General features: G+C 38.0%; 2 protein-coding genes across 4 annotated transcripts in view; both read left to right on the top strand.

Annotated features, from left to right (window-relative positions):
* Position 1: 1 nt before the first annotated feature.
* Positions 2-16,518, top strand: LOC129793641 (uncharacterized protein DDB_G0284459-like). 2 transcript variants are annotated; one of them, XM_055833803.1, is made up of 11 exons: positions 2-85; positions 3,639-4,391; positions 6,196-6,708; positions 7,747-7,969; positions 8,042-8,187; positions 8,264-8,454; positions 8,515-8,759; positions 8,837-9,300; positions 15,179-15,289; positions 15,365-15,574; positions 15,638-16,518. In XM_055833803.1, exons 2-11 carry the CDS (start codon positions 3,909-3,911, stop codon positions 16,427-16,429), a joined length of 3,378 nt encoding a protein of 1,125 aa, XP_055689778.1. In that variant the 5' UTR covers positions 2-85; positions 3,639-3,908; the 3' UTR covers positions 16,430-16,518. The 2 variants fall into 2 exon arrangements, with proteins under 2 accessions (XP_055689778.1, XP_055689779.1); XM_055833804.1 differs by having other exon boundaries at positions 15-85; positions 6,199-6,708.
* A 1,251-nt stretch (positions 16,519-17,769) lies between these two features.
* Positions 17,770-19,097, top strand: part of LOC129793636 (nascent polypeptide-associated complex subunit alpha, muscle-specific form) — a 66,019-nt gene continuing 64,691 nt past the window's right edge. For both annotated transcript variants that reach the window (XM_055833798.1, XM_055833799.1), the window contains exon 1: positions 17,770-18,546. The gene's annotated coding sequence lies outside the window, so the exon portion shown is untranslated. The remainder of the gene's footprint in view (positions 18,547-19,097) is intronic.

Genomic DNA, 19,097 nt, shown 5'->3' with positions numbered 1-19,097 from the left:
TATGTATTATTGTAGTTTTATATATACATGAGTGGACAGTGCCATCGGTCCTGGAATTTAATTAAAAATCTCGCTCTAAACTCTTGTAAGTAAATTGAATTTTGTGCCAAATCCCTTTGGAAGGTTTTTCGTGCATTTTCCCATTGAATTTCCCGCGATCTTCGCGTAATTTCCCATGAAATTTCAATCCCAAAATGTGTCGAAAGAATTCTCTGCATTCCATTCTGCAGCTGTCTCACTCTCGCTCGCACCGTGACGTCACTATTGCGTTTCCAATTGAAAGTGAATGAAGATTTTCCCAAAAATTCCTCAAGAAATCGCAAAATTCGGGCGTACTTTCCAATTTCAGGGGCATTTGGGGGTCCCAATTGGGGCAAGGGGGCATAGAAGGGGTATTTAGGTGTTCTTGGAAGGTTGTTTTGGGTGCAAAAAAACCGCCCGGATTTATTTATAGAGGGGAAGAGTGCAAGGAAGTCTTATGGGGAACAGGACAGCAGTTCATCTTTCTCTTTTTTTGTAAATTCTTCAGGTGATAAGGGAATGTAAACACAAAACATTCCCTAAATTGGGGTCAACGGCCACGGTGCAGGGGCAAAAAAATAATTTAGGAAGAGTTTTGAGTCATAACTTTTGACGTTTTTAGCTGTGATTCTTTCTTAAAAGAAGCACAGCTTCTGTGTACACTCAAAAATGCAAAGTCGTCAGATCGGGCTCAAACTTGGGATAAGCACGAATTAGAGTCCCCACATTCCAAAAAACGGTGGCGCCAAAAATCTTTCCGGCCGGCCGGCCGGCCGGCCGGAGTATAACGCTAATTTGCGCGAAAACGGTAATAGATAGAGACTTGCGGTCAACGGCAAAGTTAATATATTGGGTGAAAGAAATCCGATTATGAAGTCAAATCCAACCCCCCACCCCCCCGTCCGCCATTTTGAATAACTGTCAAATTTTGTTTTCGCTATATCTCAGCTCCTATTATAGGTAGAACTCTGAAATTTCGATATGTTATAGGGGCCATCAAGACCTTTCCAACGATACCTCATTTTCGAAAATCGGCCAAGCCGTTTAGCCAATATGGCCTTCACAATTTTTCATCGAAAATCGGCCATAACTCGAGAACAGCTTGACCGATTTTGATCAACCTGGGCTCAAATGAAAGATATTAACGAGCCCTACAACTGCTCGGAACATCGCAAGTTCAAAAAATGACCGCAAGTGGCGCTAAAATCGAAAACAAAATTTTCGATGAGTTTTCGATGAATATCTCGAGCACGGCTTTATAGAATTGCTTCATTTTTTGATATATTATAGTTGACTATAATATCTATCACCATGCCAAAAATGAAGAAAATCTATGTAGCCGTTCCGGAGATATCGCGTTTTAAAGTTTACATGTCATATCTTGAGTTGCATAAGTCCAACGCCCCGCGAAGCGGGGCGTTTTATATATATACATATAAAATAAAATAAAATATATATAAATGCATAGATATATACATTATATATACATATAAAAATGCAAAGATAAATATATATAAACTGCAAAGATAAAAATTAAATATAGCATGGATGGAACAGTATAAAGCGAAAGAACGGTAAGTAAAACTTACGGGCTGTGATTCTTTCTTTGTCAGTGAAATGTGAAATTGACGGAAAATTGAGGATGGGAAAATTTTGAGGAAGGCTTTCTCGCGTACCGAATCACAGCCAACGCCCACGATTAAGGCTTCTCACAAATTATCTGCGCGTTGGCTGTGATTCGGTGCGCGAGAAAGCCTTCCTCAAAATTTTCCCATCCTCAATTTTCCGTCAATTTCACATTTCACTGACAAAGAAAGAATCACAGCCCGTAAGTTTTACTTACCGTTCTTTCGCTTTATACTGTTCCATCCATGCTATATTTAATTTTTATCTTTGCATTTTTCTTCATCTCCCATTCCAAATACTGGTAAGTTTCACTTACGGGCTGTGATTCTTCCTTCAGAGGTCAGTCTAAGTGTGATATTTGATATAAGTTTGGTGGTGCAAACTCTGGGGGAAGGCTAACTCGCGCATTGGCTGTGATTCGTGGCGCGAGTCATCCTTCCCCAGAGTTTGCACCACCAAACTTATATCAAATATCACACTTAGACTGACCTCTGAAGGAAGAATCACAGCCCGTAAGTGAAACTTACCAGTACATTCCCTTTTCTGATTAATCTATACTCTGCAGCTATTTATAGACTTTGCATTTACATATATTTAACTTGGCCTCTGAAGGAAGAATCACAGCCCGTAAGTGAAACTTACCATGTATTTTTAACAGTGTTGTATCTGGACGTTTTGACAGTTTACTTAATTCTAACGTTTGACATCTTTCGAATAGATCAATTAAGGAAATGTTCTGACAGTTTGTTCAATTTTAATGTTTAACGTTTTTGAAACAGCTGAATTACTTAGAAGAACATTGTGACAGTTATGTCCGTTTCTAACGTTTGACGTTTAATATTAATTTTGAAATGTGCGATGATACCTTATAGCGTTTGACAAATTGTTTAAATATAGCTGAATCACAACCTTTGACAACATAATATTTGACATTTTCTTTCTAACGAATGACGTTACTTTTGTCGTTAAACACTTTACGATTTTTTTTTCGAACTGTCAACGTTTTTTTGTAATATTTAAAAATCACCTTATTACATTTTTATTTACTTGCAATTTTCAGCCTGAAAGTAATATCGATTGATTTTTAAAGAAAAATATGAACTGTACAAATTCTACGGTAATTCTAGGGATATCTAGGCACTCTCCTTAGCTACGTCAAATAAATGCTCTTGGAAAGCTGGAAAACTTCTTAAGCTATATTTTATTTTTTTCTGCATTCGTGTCTTTATACCTATTTATTTCATTTTATTTGAAAACTTTCATTTTTTATGTCAAATATCTGAAAATTTCTTCTAAAAACTCATTAAATTTTTGTAGTGCCCCCTTTCGATGGCTTGGTGGGGCCATCCCCTCTTGTTAATTAGCCCCACCAGAGCCATCCAAAATATATGTATATAAAAGAATTGTAAGAATGATTATTGAGTGGTTGATTGTTAATTGAGGTAGTTACAGTTGAGAATTTAGAAATATATATTGAAGACTGTACTCGAACCGTGGTTTTAATAAGTCCCCGTCAAATAGGTTCACATCATTTTATCTTGATAACAAAAATAAATATTTTTCCAGCATTTTAAGAAAAAAATTAAAGCTTTTCAACATTTTTAATTCTTTTTGTGAAATTTTCCCTAAAAGAATTTCATAAAACTTTCCCCCCATATATTCTGCATAAAGTCCTTTTGCAGCATGCATCAACAAATATCAGAAGTCACGATATTTTGTCAGTAGCTCTATGATTTAGTTTTGATTGAAAAAAAAACTTCTCTAAAGCTAAAAAAAAATGTCCTGCATTGCTTGCAAAGTCGCGTCACTTTATTTTTAGCAAAGCAATTTGCATATCTAATCAATTGAGAGACTCCGTGTGTCGTCGAAATCACTCTCTTGTGCGCGAGAGGCACGTTTGAGGACGCGTTGAGATGAATTGTGGAGAAGTGAAAAACACGTCCATCGTGGCGAGATAAATTTTAACTCAAATGCGTTTCTGTCCTCCTCAGATGGTCACATAAAAGCTTTTGAGAGCTGAGAGAGAATCGTGCAGAAATACAGCAGTGAAGTCCGCAGGAGTTATGTGAAGAAGAAAGAAGCACCCGCGAATAGCCAAAAGTGCCTTTTTTTAAAGAATTTATTTTCGCGCCTTTTTTGCAATTTTTTTGTTTGGGAATAAAAACGTCTTCCGAATAATTTAATAAAAATTGAAGAGAGAAAAAAAAACGAATTTTTGAGCTGATAACGGAAGGAAAGCCATCCGATGTGGGTTGTGTAGAATGTCCGGGCATCCAGTGGGGCTGAGATTCGCGCCATTTGCACAGTCAGTCGCGGCAAAGGGAGCAGCAGCAGCAGGTGGTTGTGGTGGGGAGAAAAGCATGCACAGTGGCCACACAAAGGGGAGACACTTGCAGAGTACCAAAGCCACCAATACAACCAGCTTGTCCGGCAGTGAGACGGACATTAGTACGTCCACGGAGAATCTCTCAATGGAGGAACGCTACGTGCTACGTCACACGGCTCGTGTTGAGCCACAGGGGCAGGAGAATATGCTGGAGAATGTCCCCATAGTTGCCAGTGAGAATGCCAGATTCTCCTCAAATGCCTCCATGGACTCCTCCACGAGGTACCCATCGAGCAATCGGAGTATTTCCGAAACAAGGAACCCCATCTACGTCCAACAGGCCACACAGCAGGTCCCAGGTGGACAGAATGTGGCTGGGAATGGGAGTGGAAGTGGTTCCAATAGGAATTCCCTCAAGGTAAGAAGCAAAATTCTTTTCTCTTTGATAATTTTGTATTGTTGGGTGGGGTAATTGAATTGTCTTCTAAGAAAATTTACTTCTTTTATTTACTTCTTGAGGAAATTATTGCAGAAAAGGAGAAAACCATAAAAAGAATATTCCACAAACTCAAAATAATCGAAAGTAAATCCCAAAAATTACCCGAAAAATCACAAAACCCTGAAGAAATCATCATTGTTGAGATAAAAAAAAACCCTTCAAAATTGCCCCAAAAAATCTCTTATTTCTAAATAGAAGAAATGGAAGAAGTATTTACCATAGCTGAACGATAAGCCAATGATTAGGACACTCAAAAGGAGTTTAGTCACCATTTTTTTTGCACAAGAAGTGATTTTATGAGCAAAAGAAAGAATTTTTTTTGAAACTTCACCACTTTTTTAAAACATTTATTTGAAGCCAAGATTGAACGTCAAGAAATGAACATTTGAATGGAAAAATTTGATTATTTATTTATTTATCAGCAGAAATATGTGACGGACAGCGGTGTAGGGAATACTGGGGCAAAATTGAGCATTTTTAAATGTTGAATATTTAAAAAAATATATATTTTTATCTCACATTCCCAAAGTATTTAAATGGCTTCAATTTACCCCAATCAGGGGCATTACGAATCACTTGAATTTCCCGATTAAAAATAAACTTTATGAAGACTTTTTGAAGGCATTTAATTATTGTTGGAATAGCAATGGAAGAGCCACATAAAGTATGGAACATTTTCATAGTTTTCCAGCGACGTTTTGACATTAAAGTGCACGTTATACGTAATGGCTCTGAACAGACGGAGGTGAATTTTGGTTAACGTCTTAGCAAGGAGCATTTTTTTTGACACTTGGAAGAGGATTTTCCGCGCTAACATAACCTCAAAGCTATTTTTTTACGTGCAAAAAAATGAGATTTATGGGGAAAAAATGTACATTGCAGTGTTCCCGGAAAGCTTCCTGGGTTTTTTGTCACAAAATGTGCATTGAGGTTATGTTAGGTGGAGGATTTTCCCCAGGCGCAAATACTCCTCGAGCTTTTTTTGACACATGGCGGAGAATTTGCGCCCGGGAAAATCCTCCTCCCAACCTCAATGCAAATTTTGTTACAAAAAACAGAATTGTGCAACTTTTCGCCTTGAAAATGCATAAAGAGCATGAAAGAAACCTCCCGGGAAAACCGTAATGCATTTTTTCCCATAACTCTCATTTTTTTTACAAGAAAAAAGATTAGCTTTGAGGTTATGTTGGTGCTAAAAATCCTCCCTCAAGTGTCAAAAAATACTCCTCGCGAAGACGTCAACCAAAATTCAGCTTCGTCTGTTCAGAGCCAATTATTTTATAAATATTTAAAAAAAAAATTACGTCAATTAGTTTACAATAAGTTCAAAAAATTAACAAAATTAAGCATTATAATTAAAAAAAAAAGTTTTCTTTTCTCAATTAGATCGTTTAAAATAATTTTATTTTTCAATATTATTTTGCCCAAATTAGCCAAGTTCTCCCCTATAGCAATGCTAATGAAAACAATATTTCTCTTATCTTTCTTTTGATTAAAAATAAAATTGAGAGACGTTGCTAAAATTCGTGGAGTTACTTTTAAAATTTCCTATTTCTTAATTTTCTTCTAAAAATTTGATCTACAATAAATTCTTAACAAAATGATTTCTTTTTGCAATAAAATTCTTATCAGTTCAATTGTCACACACAGTGAAAGAAACAAACAAAAAGGCGGCAAAAATTCAAATTTCCCCTCGCAACTTTATACCTTATTCTTATCGCAGCAGGAAACAAACTCAAATCGTTCATCAATGGACGTGAGCACGTGCTCATACAACACAATCATCATCCACAACGACGACAGCCTGTACTCACTCAATGGGCGCGACTACCCGAGCCCACCGCCGTCGTCAATCATCAAGAAGGATCGCCCACGATCGTACGGGGAGCAGGGAATCCAGGAGATCACGCAAATCCCCGATGATTACCTCAATCAGAGTCACGTGCTGAAGCACCTGGCCAAGGAGATCAAGATCCCCGTCAATCGACGCAGCAATACGCGCGATTCGGGTGTTTCCGAGAACACCGACCCCAAGGATCCGCCCAAGTACGTCAACTGGAGCGGGGCCACGGAGGACCCCACGATGGCGGTGAGTAAGGTGAAGAGCAAGAGTCAGCCAGACCTCACGCGTCTCGCGGACATTGATCTGGAGACAATTGAGGCGCTCATGAAGGAGAATTCACTCCTCAAGCAGCAACTCAACACGTGCTACATGAAAGTAGCCAAAACTCAAAAGGTAAGAGGAGAAGATATTTTTCTTTCATTGATTTGATGCATTTGATTGATATTTTTTTTAAAGGAGACTTTATTTAAATTGTTTTAAACATTTTTAAAGAAAGTGTTTGAAGTGATTGGAATTCTGTGAATTTTGTAAAGAAGATTTTAATTGGAAAGAAAATGATTTTATTTTCTTTAAAATGAACGATATTTTGTTCTGAAAGGCTTAAAATTACTTTTAACATAACTAAATTTTATCAAAATTGATTTGTTTCGTTTTCTGTCTTTGGGAAATTATGCGCTCGCTCCTAAAATCTCAAAAATTCATAAAAATCAATCTTTTTCCAAATTCAAGATAAAAGATTTCGAAAATTATTTATAGGGGAGGGCGGGGCTAATAAAGTCACTTAAGGGTTTGGAAAAAGCAGAAAATATCATATTTCCTAGCTAGATAGAACAAAATGATCTGAGAAAGAGTTGTAGGGCAAGAAATATCCTAAAGAATTGAGCTATTCATTTCGCTTTATCTGTTTGGGAAATATTATATTTTGAGCTTTTTCTAAACCCTTTAGTGACTTTTTTAACCCCGCTCTCCCCTATTTGTTAAATTTTATAACAATTTTGAAGATTTGAAAAATTAAAGAAGAAGAAAAGATAATTTTTTCGGGCAAATGAAACGCTTTTTTTATTTTTTAAAAGAAGGTTTTCTCGTTTCGAAACGGAATCGATCTTTTTCGAATTCCAAAAATTCGAATTGAAGATTGAAACAATATTATTTTAGTTACAAAGGAATGATTTTTTCATTCGGAATGAATGTTTTCTGGCTTCGTTTTGATATTTTATCAAAATCGATCATTTTCGAAAATTGATCGAGTAATTTTCGAAAATTGATCGAGAAATTGTCGAAAAATGTCTAAAAAAAATATTTGAAATTTAAATTTTAACGATCTCATAGCTAAATCATCAAAATAACAATGAAAATTCAAAAATTCCGTTAGAAAACACTTAAAGATCAAATCACCCAATTGATCTTTCGATATTTTGCTCTTGGTGATAGCTCGAGGAAGAAGTAGCGAATATTTATCGCGTTCATGAGGAGTTGGTTCAATCGTGTGAACGTCGTGAGAAGCTTGAACGGGCGGCAAGGACGCGCCTCCAGACGGACCTTCAGCGTGTCCAGGAGCTCAATAAAGCGCTCAAGGATCAAGTTGATATTTTTCAGAGTCAACTTTTAGCACCGTCTGAGCATCAAATTCTCATTGCTCAACTTTTTACGCAAAGTAAGGAATTTTTCTTCCTTTCTCTTTTTCAAATAAAAATTGAATTTTGAAATAAAATTGTTTGTGGATTAGATAAGGAATTAACAGCAGCTAAGGATCGGCAGGAGATTGAATTAGCTGCTCAGAGAGCGACTCTGCAGGAGCAGAGAAATCACATTGGGATACTCGATACAGCGCTCACGAATACTCAGCAAAATATGCGAAGATTGGAGGATGAGGTAAAGACCAAAGGAAGAAGAGTCTTTTGTGTTGAGGATCATTCAGGTGATTAAAGATCATTTTTTGGTTTAATAGTTAAGGAAGAAGCAGACCTACATTGAACGCCTAACGCAGCTGCATCAGCAGACGAAGCAGCAGCAACAGAATGAGGAGCGAAGGAGATTTGTTTATGAGAATGAGCTTAGTAAGGATTCAAATAGAAGCGGAAGTAGCACAAATAGCGAATCAAAATGGCAAATTCAGGAGAAGGCTAACCAAATAGCTAGGTTTGTTGTCTACTTCAAGGCGCTATTTGAAGCATTTTCATTGAGTGTTTGTTTGTTTAGATTGGAGAATGAGCAGAGGCAACTCGAAGAGGCCCAACTGAGGCAGAATGTAGCGAAGGCAATGGAGAAGACAGCCCAGGAAACGGATAGGATTATTGCGGAAGCAAAACACGACAAAATGCGCTACTTGGAGGAAGTTCATACAGCTCAGAGGCGTGTTAATGACCTCCAGGCGCACCTAAAAGTCCTCGAAAGTCGCCTAGCTGAGAAAGATGCCGTCCTACGTGTCCTACAAGGACCAAAAGGTAGGTTTTCCTGCCCCAAAAAGACTTTGAAAAAAGTTAGGTTATGTTTTCTCATTGTTTTTGTCGCCATTTTGAAGCTTGCGTGGCCTCCTTTGACTCCTACAACCTTTCAACTGATAGTTTTGCCATGAGCCCCCTGACGTACAATAGTCAGGGTTCCTTCAATGTGTCCAACACATCCTTCCACACAGCCACAAACACCTCCTCAATCCTCGACACCTCCCCATATGGGGGGAATTCAGCATCAAACTTCTCCCCAACTCCCTCAATTTCTGCCACTTACGGTGCTTCACCGGCAACGGCCACGGCCACCCCGTACGGTAGTCAAACCCCTACGCCAACGTACAATCACCAGAGCGCAATGAATCTGCAATCAATGGGGAACTATTCGCCAAATTCAAGTTCAGCCTACAGCGGGGGGAATTTCGATGGGGGTCATAGCTACGGGCAACCCGCGAGTACGTATGAATCCAGCTACGATGCAACGCGCAACTCAATGGATGATCACATGAAGAAGCAACTGGATGAGCAGCTGAGCAAGGTGAGTGGGCAATTGGCGTTGGCCAAGAGTCGCGATACGGTGAGTGGATCGAGTCAGGATATGGGCACGGGGGAGGGAACGGAGGTTTTCTATTCGAATCTCGTTGGGCGTCAGCCATTGGTGTCGCGTCTCCTGGCGCAACAGATTGACATGTACCAGAAGAGTGGTAGCCGGTCGAGCATTAGTAGTACTGGTAGTCCGGGTACAAAGAATCCCACGCCTGCTTCCAAAACTTCTAGGCTGTAGGTCGACCTTTGGGCTCGTTGCTTCCCGAAAAGGAGCAAAAATAAGTAGTTATTCGGAATATTTTGAAATTATTCGGAATAACTTGAGAATATTCGGAATATTTTGAAGGAGATTCGTTACATGTATTTGAGGAATATTCAGAATATTTAGAGAGTATTCGTTGCTTCTTTTTATTCCAAAAATTCCGCTGTTGGGAAGCAACAAAAAGTAAGGTTAGATTGCAACGAATTCTAACCTATTTTATAGAGTTTTTCCAAAGCTTTCGACATTGATGGGATTTTTTTATGTTAGATTGCATAGAAATGGAACAAAATGATAAACTTTAGAGCTTCCTCACGCCTTAGAAAAGAGAGATTTTTCTTTGCTAAAATACGTTAATAATGGCTGATTTGAAATCTGAAAATTCGCTTAGGAGATTTATATATACGCTGGCGCCATCTAGTTGATATTCTAGTTACGGTAAAATGGGATAGGAATAAAAATACATTATCAGAATGATCAGATTCAAACAAAAAAAAATTATTCAATATTAGACTAGTCAAAAAACTAAATTGAAAAAAAAATGAACAAACTTTTTGGACAATACAAAGAAAATCTCTCTGAAAAAATTAAATTTTTCACAAAAGAAAATTTTTTTTTGAAAAATATAAACTTTAAAATAAAAATTGTATAAAAGTCGGAGAAAATTTTCACTTGTTCGACTGTTCAGATGTTTTTTAGAATAAATAATAAAGAGAACCAAAAGACAGCCCCAAAGGAGGAGTAAAAAAATACGAATTTCTGTGCCTTAAGTCATCTTAAAAATCAGTGCCAAAAAATGTGTGCAAAAGCAAAAAAAAAAAGAAAATTTCACATTCGTTCAAGTGAAAATAATCTCCCAAAAGAGATAAATGAGGAGAATTTAGAATTAAGGAAAGATGAGAAAATGCAGAAAAATAGTTTTTAAGTGAAAATAAAGCATGTATTTTAATTTATTTTCTAAAACGCATGTGTTTTATGGTTTTTTGCCACCGCCATTCCCTCAACAAAATTCTTTTCAGCACCTCAAGAATTACCAAAAGTGACGCAAATTGACCGTTTTTGTGACATTTTTATTTCTTAATACTATTTGGTTTTTTTCAGCATTAAAAGCTTGAGAAAAAATGAATTTATGACATTTTTGAGGTTAGATTTAATGGTTTTGTTATTTTATTTTGCTATAAAAATGGCGGAAATTATTCAGTTTTGAATAATTCTCTAATTGTTGCGAAGAATTCTTAAAGAATCCGAATTTTTGAACACTTTTCATCCACAAATTAATTTAAGAAGAAAAACCATTAAAAATTTCTTATTAGAAATGGGTTTGGTTTTCAGACTTCCTATAATTTTTTTTATAGTTCAGGATCTGCCTCAAAAGTGCTTGCTCGTTAATTTTCTAGTAACTACGAGCAGATTTTTATGGTATTTAGATAAAATACTAGTTATATATTCTAAATTTATTGCAATATTGTAAAATACCTGACAATGAGATACCAATTGTCATAGCCAGGTACTACGATTCAGACTTATGGGGGTGAGTCCGTCCGTACGACCCCATGGCCCACGAGTAACTGAGCCAACCGTACTACGGTGGTTGGGAGAGAGAGTCACCTTAAGACTCTCGCCAACCCCACACACATAAGCCAATCTGTCCTATACCATGACAGTTAGTACCAGCGGTACTACATTCGGCCATTCCTGACTTTTGTGACGTCCTCGGCACAAGCTAGGAAAAGCAAGACAGATTGACCGAATTTTCCCGTGATCTTCGACCAGTATACTTCGCAATGAATGCGATAACAACTGCGGTCCTTTGTATAGAATACAAGTCTGTATTAGACAACAACTCTTTGCACAAACTGAAGATCATATCAAAATGTTCTAGTGGAACCTCTTCCGACCAGTATACTTCGCAAAGAATGCGATAACAACTGGGTTCATGTGTTCTAGAGTGCAAGCCCGGCACAGTGGACAACAACTCAATAGACAACTGGAAGAATATATCAAATTGTTCCTAATGGAACCGTACCTGGTAGTCCAAGTACACAAGGGTTCTGTTGATTTAGTACGCCAGTGCACATGACACAAAATCATCACACCCATGAACCTACAGAAGGTTCTCTCAACACAGCTTTCGCCATGTTACTTGTTTCTCATGGAACATATGTCTAGACTTAGCTTACCCAGTTCCAGGAACCGTAAGCTCGTTCCATAGAGACTAGTGTCTCCGAGAAACCATTCGCCGTATGACTAACTATCAAAAACCTTGGACCTTGCCCTTGGAGTGATGATAACCAATACGACACTTCAGGTTTTCAACGTAACAGGCCCACCATGCAAGCATGATGCCTCTCCGCGAAAACCTCGTCATGCTTTATCTACACCAGTATCATTTACTCACAGACTCATGATTCTCTATATCATCTGATCAACGAAGACTCATGATTGTTGTCTTTAGTATTAACTGGTTGCATAGATACATGACCTGAATGTCTTGTCTAGCTTACAATGCGTCCATTGATCGCCCAGACCTACATTCCTATTCATCCATTCTACCATATCTATCGAGACATCAGGTTGGTTCTATGGATGTTTGAAGAGCCAGTTTATCACAGTATTTCTACTGATCACATAAACATAGTGAATTGCTCTTCCATGTGCACAAGCACCTTTCTCTTCTCCTGATACCTCTATGCGAAACAAGAATCTCAGAGGACTTCCTTTCACCCAGGTATCCAATGCTTCAGTAAACCTGATCAGAAGAGAAACGCTACTTCGACACACTACCTAGGACACAACGCCACTTATCCGTTCCATTACCTTTAAGCACTAACTTTATGCTTCAATGAAACCACTCTCTTCCCTACAATTTACTGAAGAGTATTTCTGGGCAGCGGCAACCTTGATTCCTATTCGAACCCCATAAAGTCCGTTCCATCTCGGCTTTTGACTAAACTCCCTCAATAATCCTAATCCGAGACACGAATCCTTAATTACGAACTATCAAGATCCAGGAATCCTCATTCATCGACACCCTCTTTAAGACATCTTTCCACGACGCCACCTTTTGTCGTTTCTGTTCCTTCTCAGTAGATCTGAACCTTCCCTTAGACAGACTTAGATTACCTCTTGCCGCAATACTCCCTTGTCAGACAAGTCCTTCATCTACCTTTCCCGTGGTAACAGTTCAACCGACAACGTTCCTCTGCTGACAGAGCAGCTTTCAGAACACTTCATCCATCCTACTGGATCAACCTTTGCTACATGTAAATACAATTACAATTAAGAATAAAACAAAGTTTTCATTCATAATTCTTCTTTTTTTTCCAATTCGCTGAAAGGAAATTTGCAATTAAAGGTCATTTTTTTGTTACGTTGCATAAGAATTAAACCCTCTTTTTTTTTTTCAATCCCTTTGAAATTTTCATCTTTTTTTTTTTTTTTTTCTTGAAAATTTCAACCTTGTGATTTCATACATAATTCTTATGCAACTCAGGCTTTGTTTTAATAAAATCGGTTTTTATCTGACAGATGATATTCCTACACAAAGCCTACAGCTGTATATGCATTTCAAAAGGAATAACTTCTCATTTTTATTCCTTAAATCAGTCATAGGAATTTTATTAATTCCCAACTGCACGAAAATTCCCTTATGTTTCGTTATTAAATTCTCTTAACCTACTCCCACATGTTTACATATAAACATAAAATTCAACATTAAGAGAATAACAGGGGGTTGAAAAGCGCTTTTCAGGGTTAACCATAGAAATAAAATTCATCAAAGTCAGGATTAACCAATTCGGAGAATACCACTCTCCAATTTAAAGAAAATACTTGCGATTTTCCTTCTCTTTTATTTTGCATGCATTTGGTGCATGCATCTCTTCGCCGCATCCTACTCAGCGTGCCAGGCTCGCTGTGCGATGCAGACCCTGTTGGTGTGAGTGTGTGTGTGATGCTCTCTGGTCGCTCAATGCCGTCACTCGCTGCTGCGCTCCTCGCTGCTGCTCACACATACACGCGTACCATCCATGCGCGCGCCGCTCTAGACTCACACATAACAAAGTGCCGTTATGGTGCATTAAACAGCACACGCATTGTTCTCTTTTTCACTCACGCCGCGTTTTTGCGCATTTAATTTACACCCGAAAATGTCATTTTTTTCCTACAAACGGTCAGTTTTCCGCGACTGACGCGTTTTCTACTTGCAAAGGAAAACACTACACGAATTCCCATGCCACGAAGAAGCCCCGCGAATGACTTTTTTCCCCTCAATTCCGCGACGAACATGTCACGACATGTCAAAAAGACATGTTTTTTCTCGCGATTTTCACGACATTTTCACATGAAACGGCACTTTTCCCGCCGAGGAAAACCATAAAAGGCACTCACGGGTGCCACAACGCGATTTACTACGCCGCGAAAGTCCCAAAACGGTGGACTTTTTCCGCGAATTCCACACGGTGACGTCGAAGTGACGCCATGGAATTTTTCACTCGCGTATTTCCACTTTTCGACACTATTTTCTCGCGTTCCACTTCCGCGAACGGGTTTTGGGCTTATCCCACTTCTGAATTGTAAAATACCTGACAATGAGATACCAATTGTCATAGCCAGGTACTACGATTCAGACTTATGGGGGTGAGTCCGTCCGTACGACCCCATGGCCCACGAGTAACTGAGCCAACCGTACTACGGTGGTTGGGAGAGAGAGTCACCTTAAGACTCTCGCCAACCCCACACACATAAGCCAATCTGTCCTATACCATGACAGTTAGTACCAGCGGTACTACAATATTAAAATTAATAAAATCGCCTTGGAAATTACAACACGTGCCATAAAATTACCATAATTTGTAGCGAAAAAATATTTTGAATTTTAAGTTCTTTTTTCAAGCTTTTAATGGAACAGATTTTAAGGATTTTCTTTTTGTGTATTTTATTGGGAATTTATTGGAACGACAAACTACTATAAAAGTTTTCTATAATCTACTCAAAATTATTACAAAGAAACTTAACAAATTGATTTTTCTTCTCGATGAAAAATATTCTAAATTTTTAACTGATCAAAAGACGATTTTTTTCTTTTACTGATCATCTTTTTTTCTGCGAATCTTTTTAACCCTTTGACGACTGAATGGATCATGAAATGCGTAAAATCTACACACTTATTGAATATTTGATTCCTTGGGGTCGTCAAAGGGTTAATTTTGAGCAAAAAAATTAGGAAAATTCCGCGAGATTTACTAAAAACAAAAAGTAAATTAAATATCCGCTGTTTTGTGTGTTTTGCGTGTGTTTTGACCCCGAATTTGCCGCCAAAAGCTTCGTTTTTTTTTACTTTACAAAACCCACCAAATTAACCAGAAAAAAGCTTTTTTGTCGCCCCCCCTCCAAATGTGATTGTCCATTCCCGAGTGAACGAGAGCTGTTTGGAAGTGAAGTGATGTTGCCAATTAATTAATTCGCAATTGACCATTTTTAAGTGCTCTGCAGGTTTGTGCAATTAATCTATTTTATTTTAATTGAAAAAAAAAGTAATTTGTATAAAGAAACAAAAAAAGTTGCTCAATTTTTGGAGAAATTTTGGTTAATTTGGGATTTATTATTGCAGCGAGGTCTTTGCTGCTTTCCCAGTTTAACAACGAAGAAAATCAATATTCAACCTCTACTCTCGGATGAGGTTTCTGTTCTTTCCACCAACAACAGCGATGCCTTCCTTCAGGTGAAGAGATTTTCCGTTTTCTTTTGTTAAAAATTTGATTTTTAAGGATTTTTTTGGTGGTTTTTTTGTGGGTAGAAATTAGCTCACATTGATCAGCGTGAGCGAGAGAGGCAAGAGAAGCAACAGGATGTGGCGAAGAATGAGGAGATTGTGTTGCTGGAGAAGCAGGGGCGATGCTCCCAGAAGATTCGCAACAATACAATGGGGAACCTCGTGCAGGTGTCACAGAGTGTTGGGCAGAATATGACGGATATCAGCAATATTGGCGTCTCTTCGGCGTCAAAAGTAATAGCTCAATAAATGATCCTTAAAGCGAAAAGAGATGCTAACTTCCTTGCCCCTTTTCAGGTCCCAAAATTAGTGACAAATCTCACGCAGAATATCCTCCCACCGCGAAAGGAGCGCGGATCATCCCTCCCACCAACAGCAAGTGCCCTTCCGCGTCCTCCGCGTGGCCTCAAACCCCCGCGGAAGATTGAATACGACCGTCTGAGTGATTCAGAGCTGAAGAAGCGCTCCCAGACGCCACCGAAGCTCGCTCAGAGGGCAGCTGCGTATGATCTCAAGACGGGCAGCTTGAAGCGCACAGAGTACAGCCCCCGCAGGGAATTCTCCCCGCAGAAGACCTACATTGAAATGAAGGACGCCATGGTGTTCAAACACAAGGATTACGGCTCAATCCCACGTCCCACCTTCTCAAAACCCGACTTCACGTCCACACGGAACTACCAGCGCCTTGAGGAAGTCTCTCCAGCGCGGAAGGCCAGCCCTGCCGATGGGACACTCAAGCGCTCCCTTCTGCCGTCTGTTGTGCGCAAACCCACTCCTGTGGGCAAAAGTTCCCGGGATTCCCTCAATTCGGCCTCCAGTGGCTCCAACAACTCCAACCATTCAGCCACAAATTCCCGCTCAAGCCCCATTCATGCCGAACAGCCCTACCATCCGCTCCATTATCACGCTAAAACACCCCCAAAGTACATCCCCCTCGGTGTGAGACCCCTAGCGCCACCTCCTGTGAAGCCACAACCACCCATGATGCATCATCCACCACCCCCAGCTGCTTCCTTGCCCCCCAAACCAGCAGAACGACGAGCAGGGAGTGTCACGCGGGGTGAAAATCGCTACCGCATCCAATTCTGAGGGAGCGCTGATTCTCTTTTTTTTGAAACAGTGTAGCAAAGAGCAGATTATTGTGCAAAATAAAGGTCATTTCATTGACTTCTATTCAATTGGTTCAAATTTACTTTGCATCAAAGGTGTTGCGGGTGGAAAAGTCGAAGGAAAATCAACCAATGAAAGGGGTAAGTGCAAAGTAATAATTTTAAACAATTTAATTTAATTTTCAACGAAAAAAAAACCAAGATGAAATGAGACTGATTTCTTTCAGTGTTTTCATCTCATTTTCTTACGATTTATTTTGGGAAAATAGCCGAAAGTAGTAGAATTTTCTTGAGGTAAGAAAAATGAGAAAAAAAAAACATTTTAAAGAATAATTAGAAGAAAGTTTAAATAGAAAAATAATTTTCTTGAACATTTAAAATCTTTTTCTGTGATGCTCCAAAGAGTAATTTAAATTAATTTTCAATTTTCAAAACTTAAAAAATAATTTGCTCCAAATAATTCTATGTTTTGCAGAACCTATGCTTAATATTGCAGAAAGTATTCGATGTTTTATCGAAAATATTCTATTTTTCTGAATGAATTTAACTATCTTCGTTAAAAAAAAAGCTCGATGTTAAAGAATAGTTTGATGAGAAGTTCATCAAACTTTAAAAACATAGAAATTTTCGATGTTTTGACTAACAATAAGAAAATATTTCCCCGACAAATCTTTTGCTTAAAAAATCGTTTTTTTTAATCACACATTCGATGTTTTGTTAAACAAGTTATAATTTTATTCCTAAAATGAAAAATTCTATATTTTCTTGGGAACATAGAGTTAAGAAATTTATTGTTTTGCAAAAGATAGATACATGGGATAATATGCAAAAAGTAAAAACATTTCACAGTAAAACATTGTTTTCTTTGAAAAATTCTATGTTCAAGTAAACTATTTAATTCTTTTAATACTTACAGAAATTCTATGTTTTAAATGACAAAAAATCTATGTTTTCTTTAAGACGTAATCCATGAAAATTTACAATGTTTTGGATAAGAAAAACCCCTAATTTCATTGAAATTATTAAATGATTCATAGAAAATATTCTATGTTTTCTTAGAAATTCTATGTTTTTCTTAAAAATTCTATGTTTTTACAAAAAATCATATTTTTCACTAAAACGTTAAAATTTTCAGTTTGAAATTCAAATTTGTCCGTTATTCGAACGGAATCATTGAATCACGAGAATCAGCGGTTGCGCTGCAACGAAGAATCCCCACGCAGTGGTGTACCCCTTGTTTGCACCGCTACGGAAAATGATGTGAAAGAGAAATGAAGAAAACGAAGAAGTTCGCTGGTAGTTCGGGCAATAAGGTTAGTTTAGTCAGAGTGGGTCTTTCGTCGGAGACGGAGGTCTCCGTGTGTGTGTTGCTTTTAGTGAAAGAAGAAGTCGCCTAGAGGGCCCCCATATTGGGGCTCCACCCTTTTGGATAAAAGTGCGCCAAAATTAGCGAATTAGCCACTGTGCGTGGCCAAATTGTGCGCCCATTTCTTCCCGCAGAAATCACGAGAAATCCGTGAAAAAGAAGGCCCCCGAATGAAATTGTGCTACATTATTGGCCCGTGTGTTTGTCACGCGTGTTTGTGTGTGTGAGAGCGAGAGGGTGTGCAAGTGAGATGGTGCATTGTGGTGCTCTAGGTGCAAAGGAGATAGGTAGAGTGCTCGTTTTTTCTACATTGCTCGCGCACAAACACATCCGTGCAATCTCCATGGAATAAGTGACGTGTTCGCCTTCAATATATATTAAAATAAAAAAAAAATTGTGAAGAAACTCTCTCCTCTTGAAGGAAAAATTTCCACACACTGTGCTGTTTTTTTTTCAGTTAGTGGCAAATAATAAATATTTTGCAGCACAAAATCTGTGAGAAATTCTTCGTGTGTGTGTTGGTGGTTAGAAAAAAAATTAAAAAAGAGAAAAAAGTGTTGGAAAACTTATTGCGAATTGGATGGAAAATTCACAATAAAACTTACGCCGACACCCCTTCCCATTGATGACACCTCCTTTGCATTTATGACATCAAGTGCAAAAATCACAAAGCAACAGTCCTTGGGCGCTCTTTATTTGTGTGAGGAGAGGAGCTAAATTGCACAGAAGACGTAAGGAAAAGAATCTCTCAATTTAACCACTTGTGCGCCCCTTTTAGTTTTTTAAACTTCGTTTTTTTTTGAGATCGAAAAATGATTTTTTTGTGCTGAAATAAAATCTTTTTTCAAAATAATTTTCTTCAAATTAAACGGACAACAAGGATATTTTGTCAAGTAAATAATGCAAAATATGTGATGTTGTGCTATTTTCTATATAAATAGATTTATTCGTTATGTGGGGAATGAAGGAAAATGAAGAAGAAAGAACGGTCAAAGTAATCAAAACAGCATGCCCCAAAGGAAAAACCAACAATGACGTGGAAAAATCACGCGCGGATTTTCTTTTGTTGTCTCATAAATGCAGGAAAAACAGGAAAATTTGACAAAAATACGTTTTGTGATAAAAAAAGTTATTTGTTAAGGATTTCAAATACAGTGAGGCCTCAACTTTAGTCATAAATTGAGGGAAAACAAAGAAAACGTAATATTACAGTGATGTTTCGTAGTAAAGCGTTTTTATCTGTATTTAAATGACAGTTGGCCTTGTTTGAAAAGTTATTTTC

This window comes from Lutzomyia longipalpis, chromosome 3 (assembly GCF_024334085.1).
Source record: "Lutzomyia longipalpis isolate SR_M1_2022 chromosome 3, ASM2433408v1".
Taxonomy (NCBI): domain Eukaryota; kingdom Metazoa; phylum Arthropoda; class Insecta; order Diptera; family Psychodidae; genus Lutzomyia; species Lutzomyia longipalpis.
Note: the sequence above shows the minus strand (reverse complement) of the source record. Positions and strands in the feature narration are given on the sequence as shown.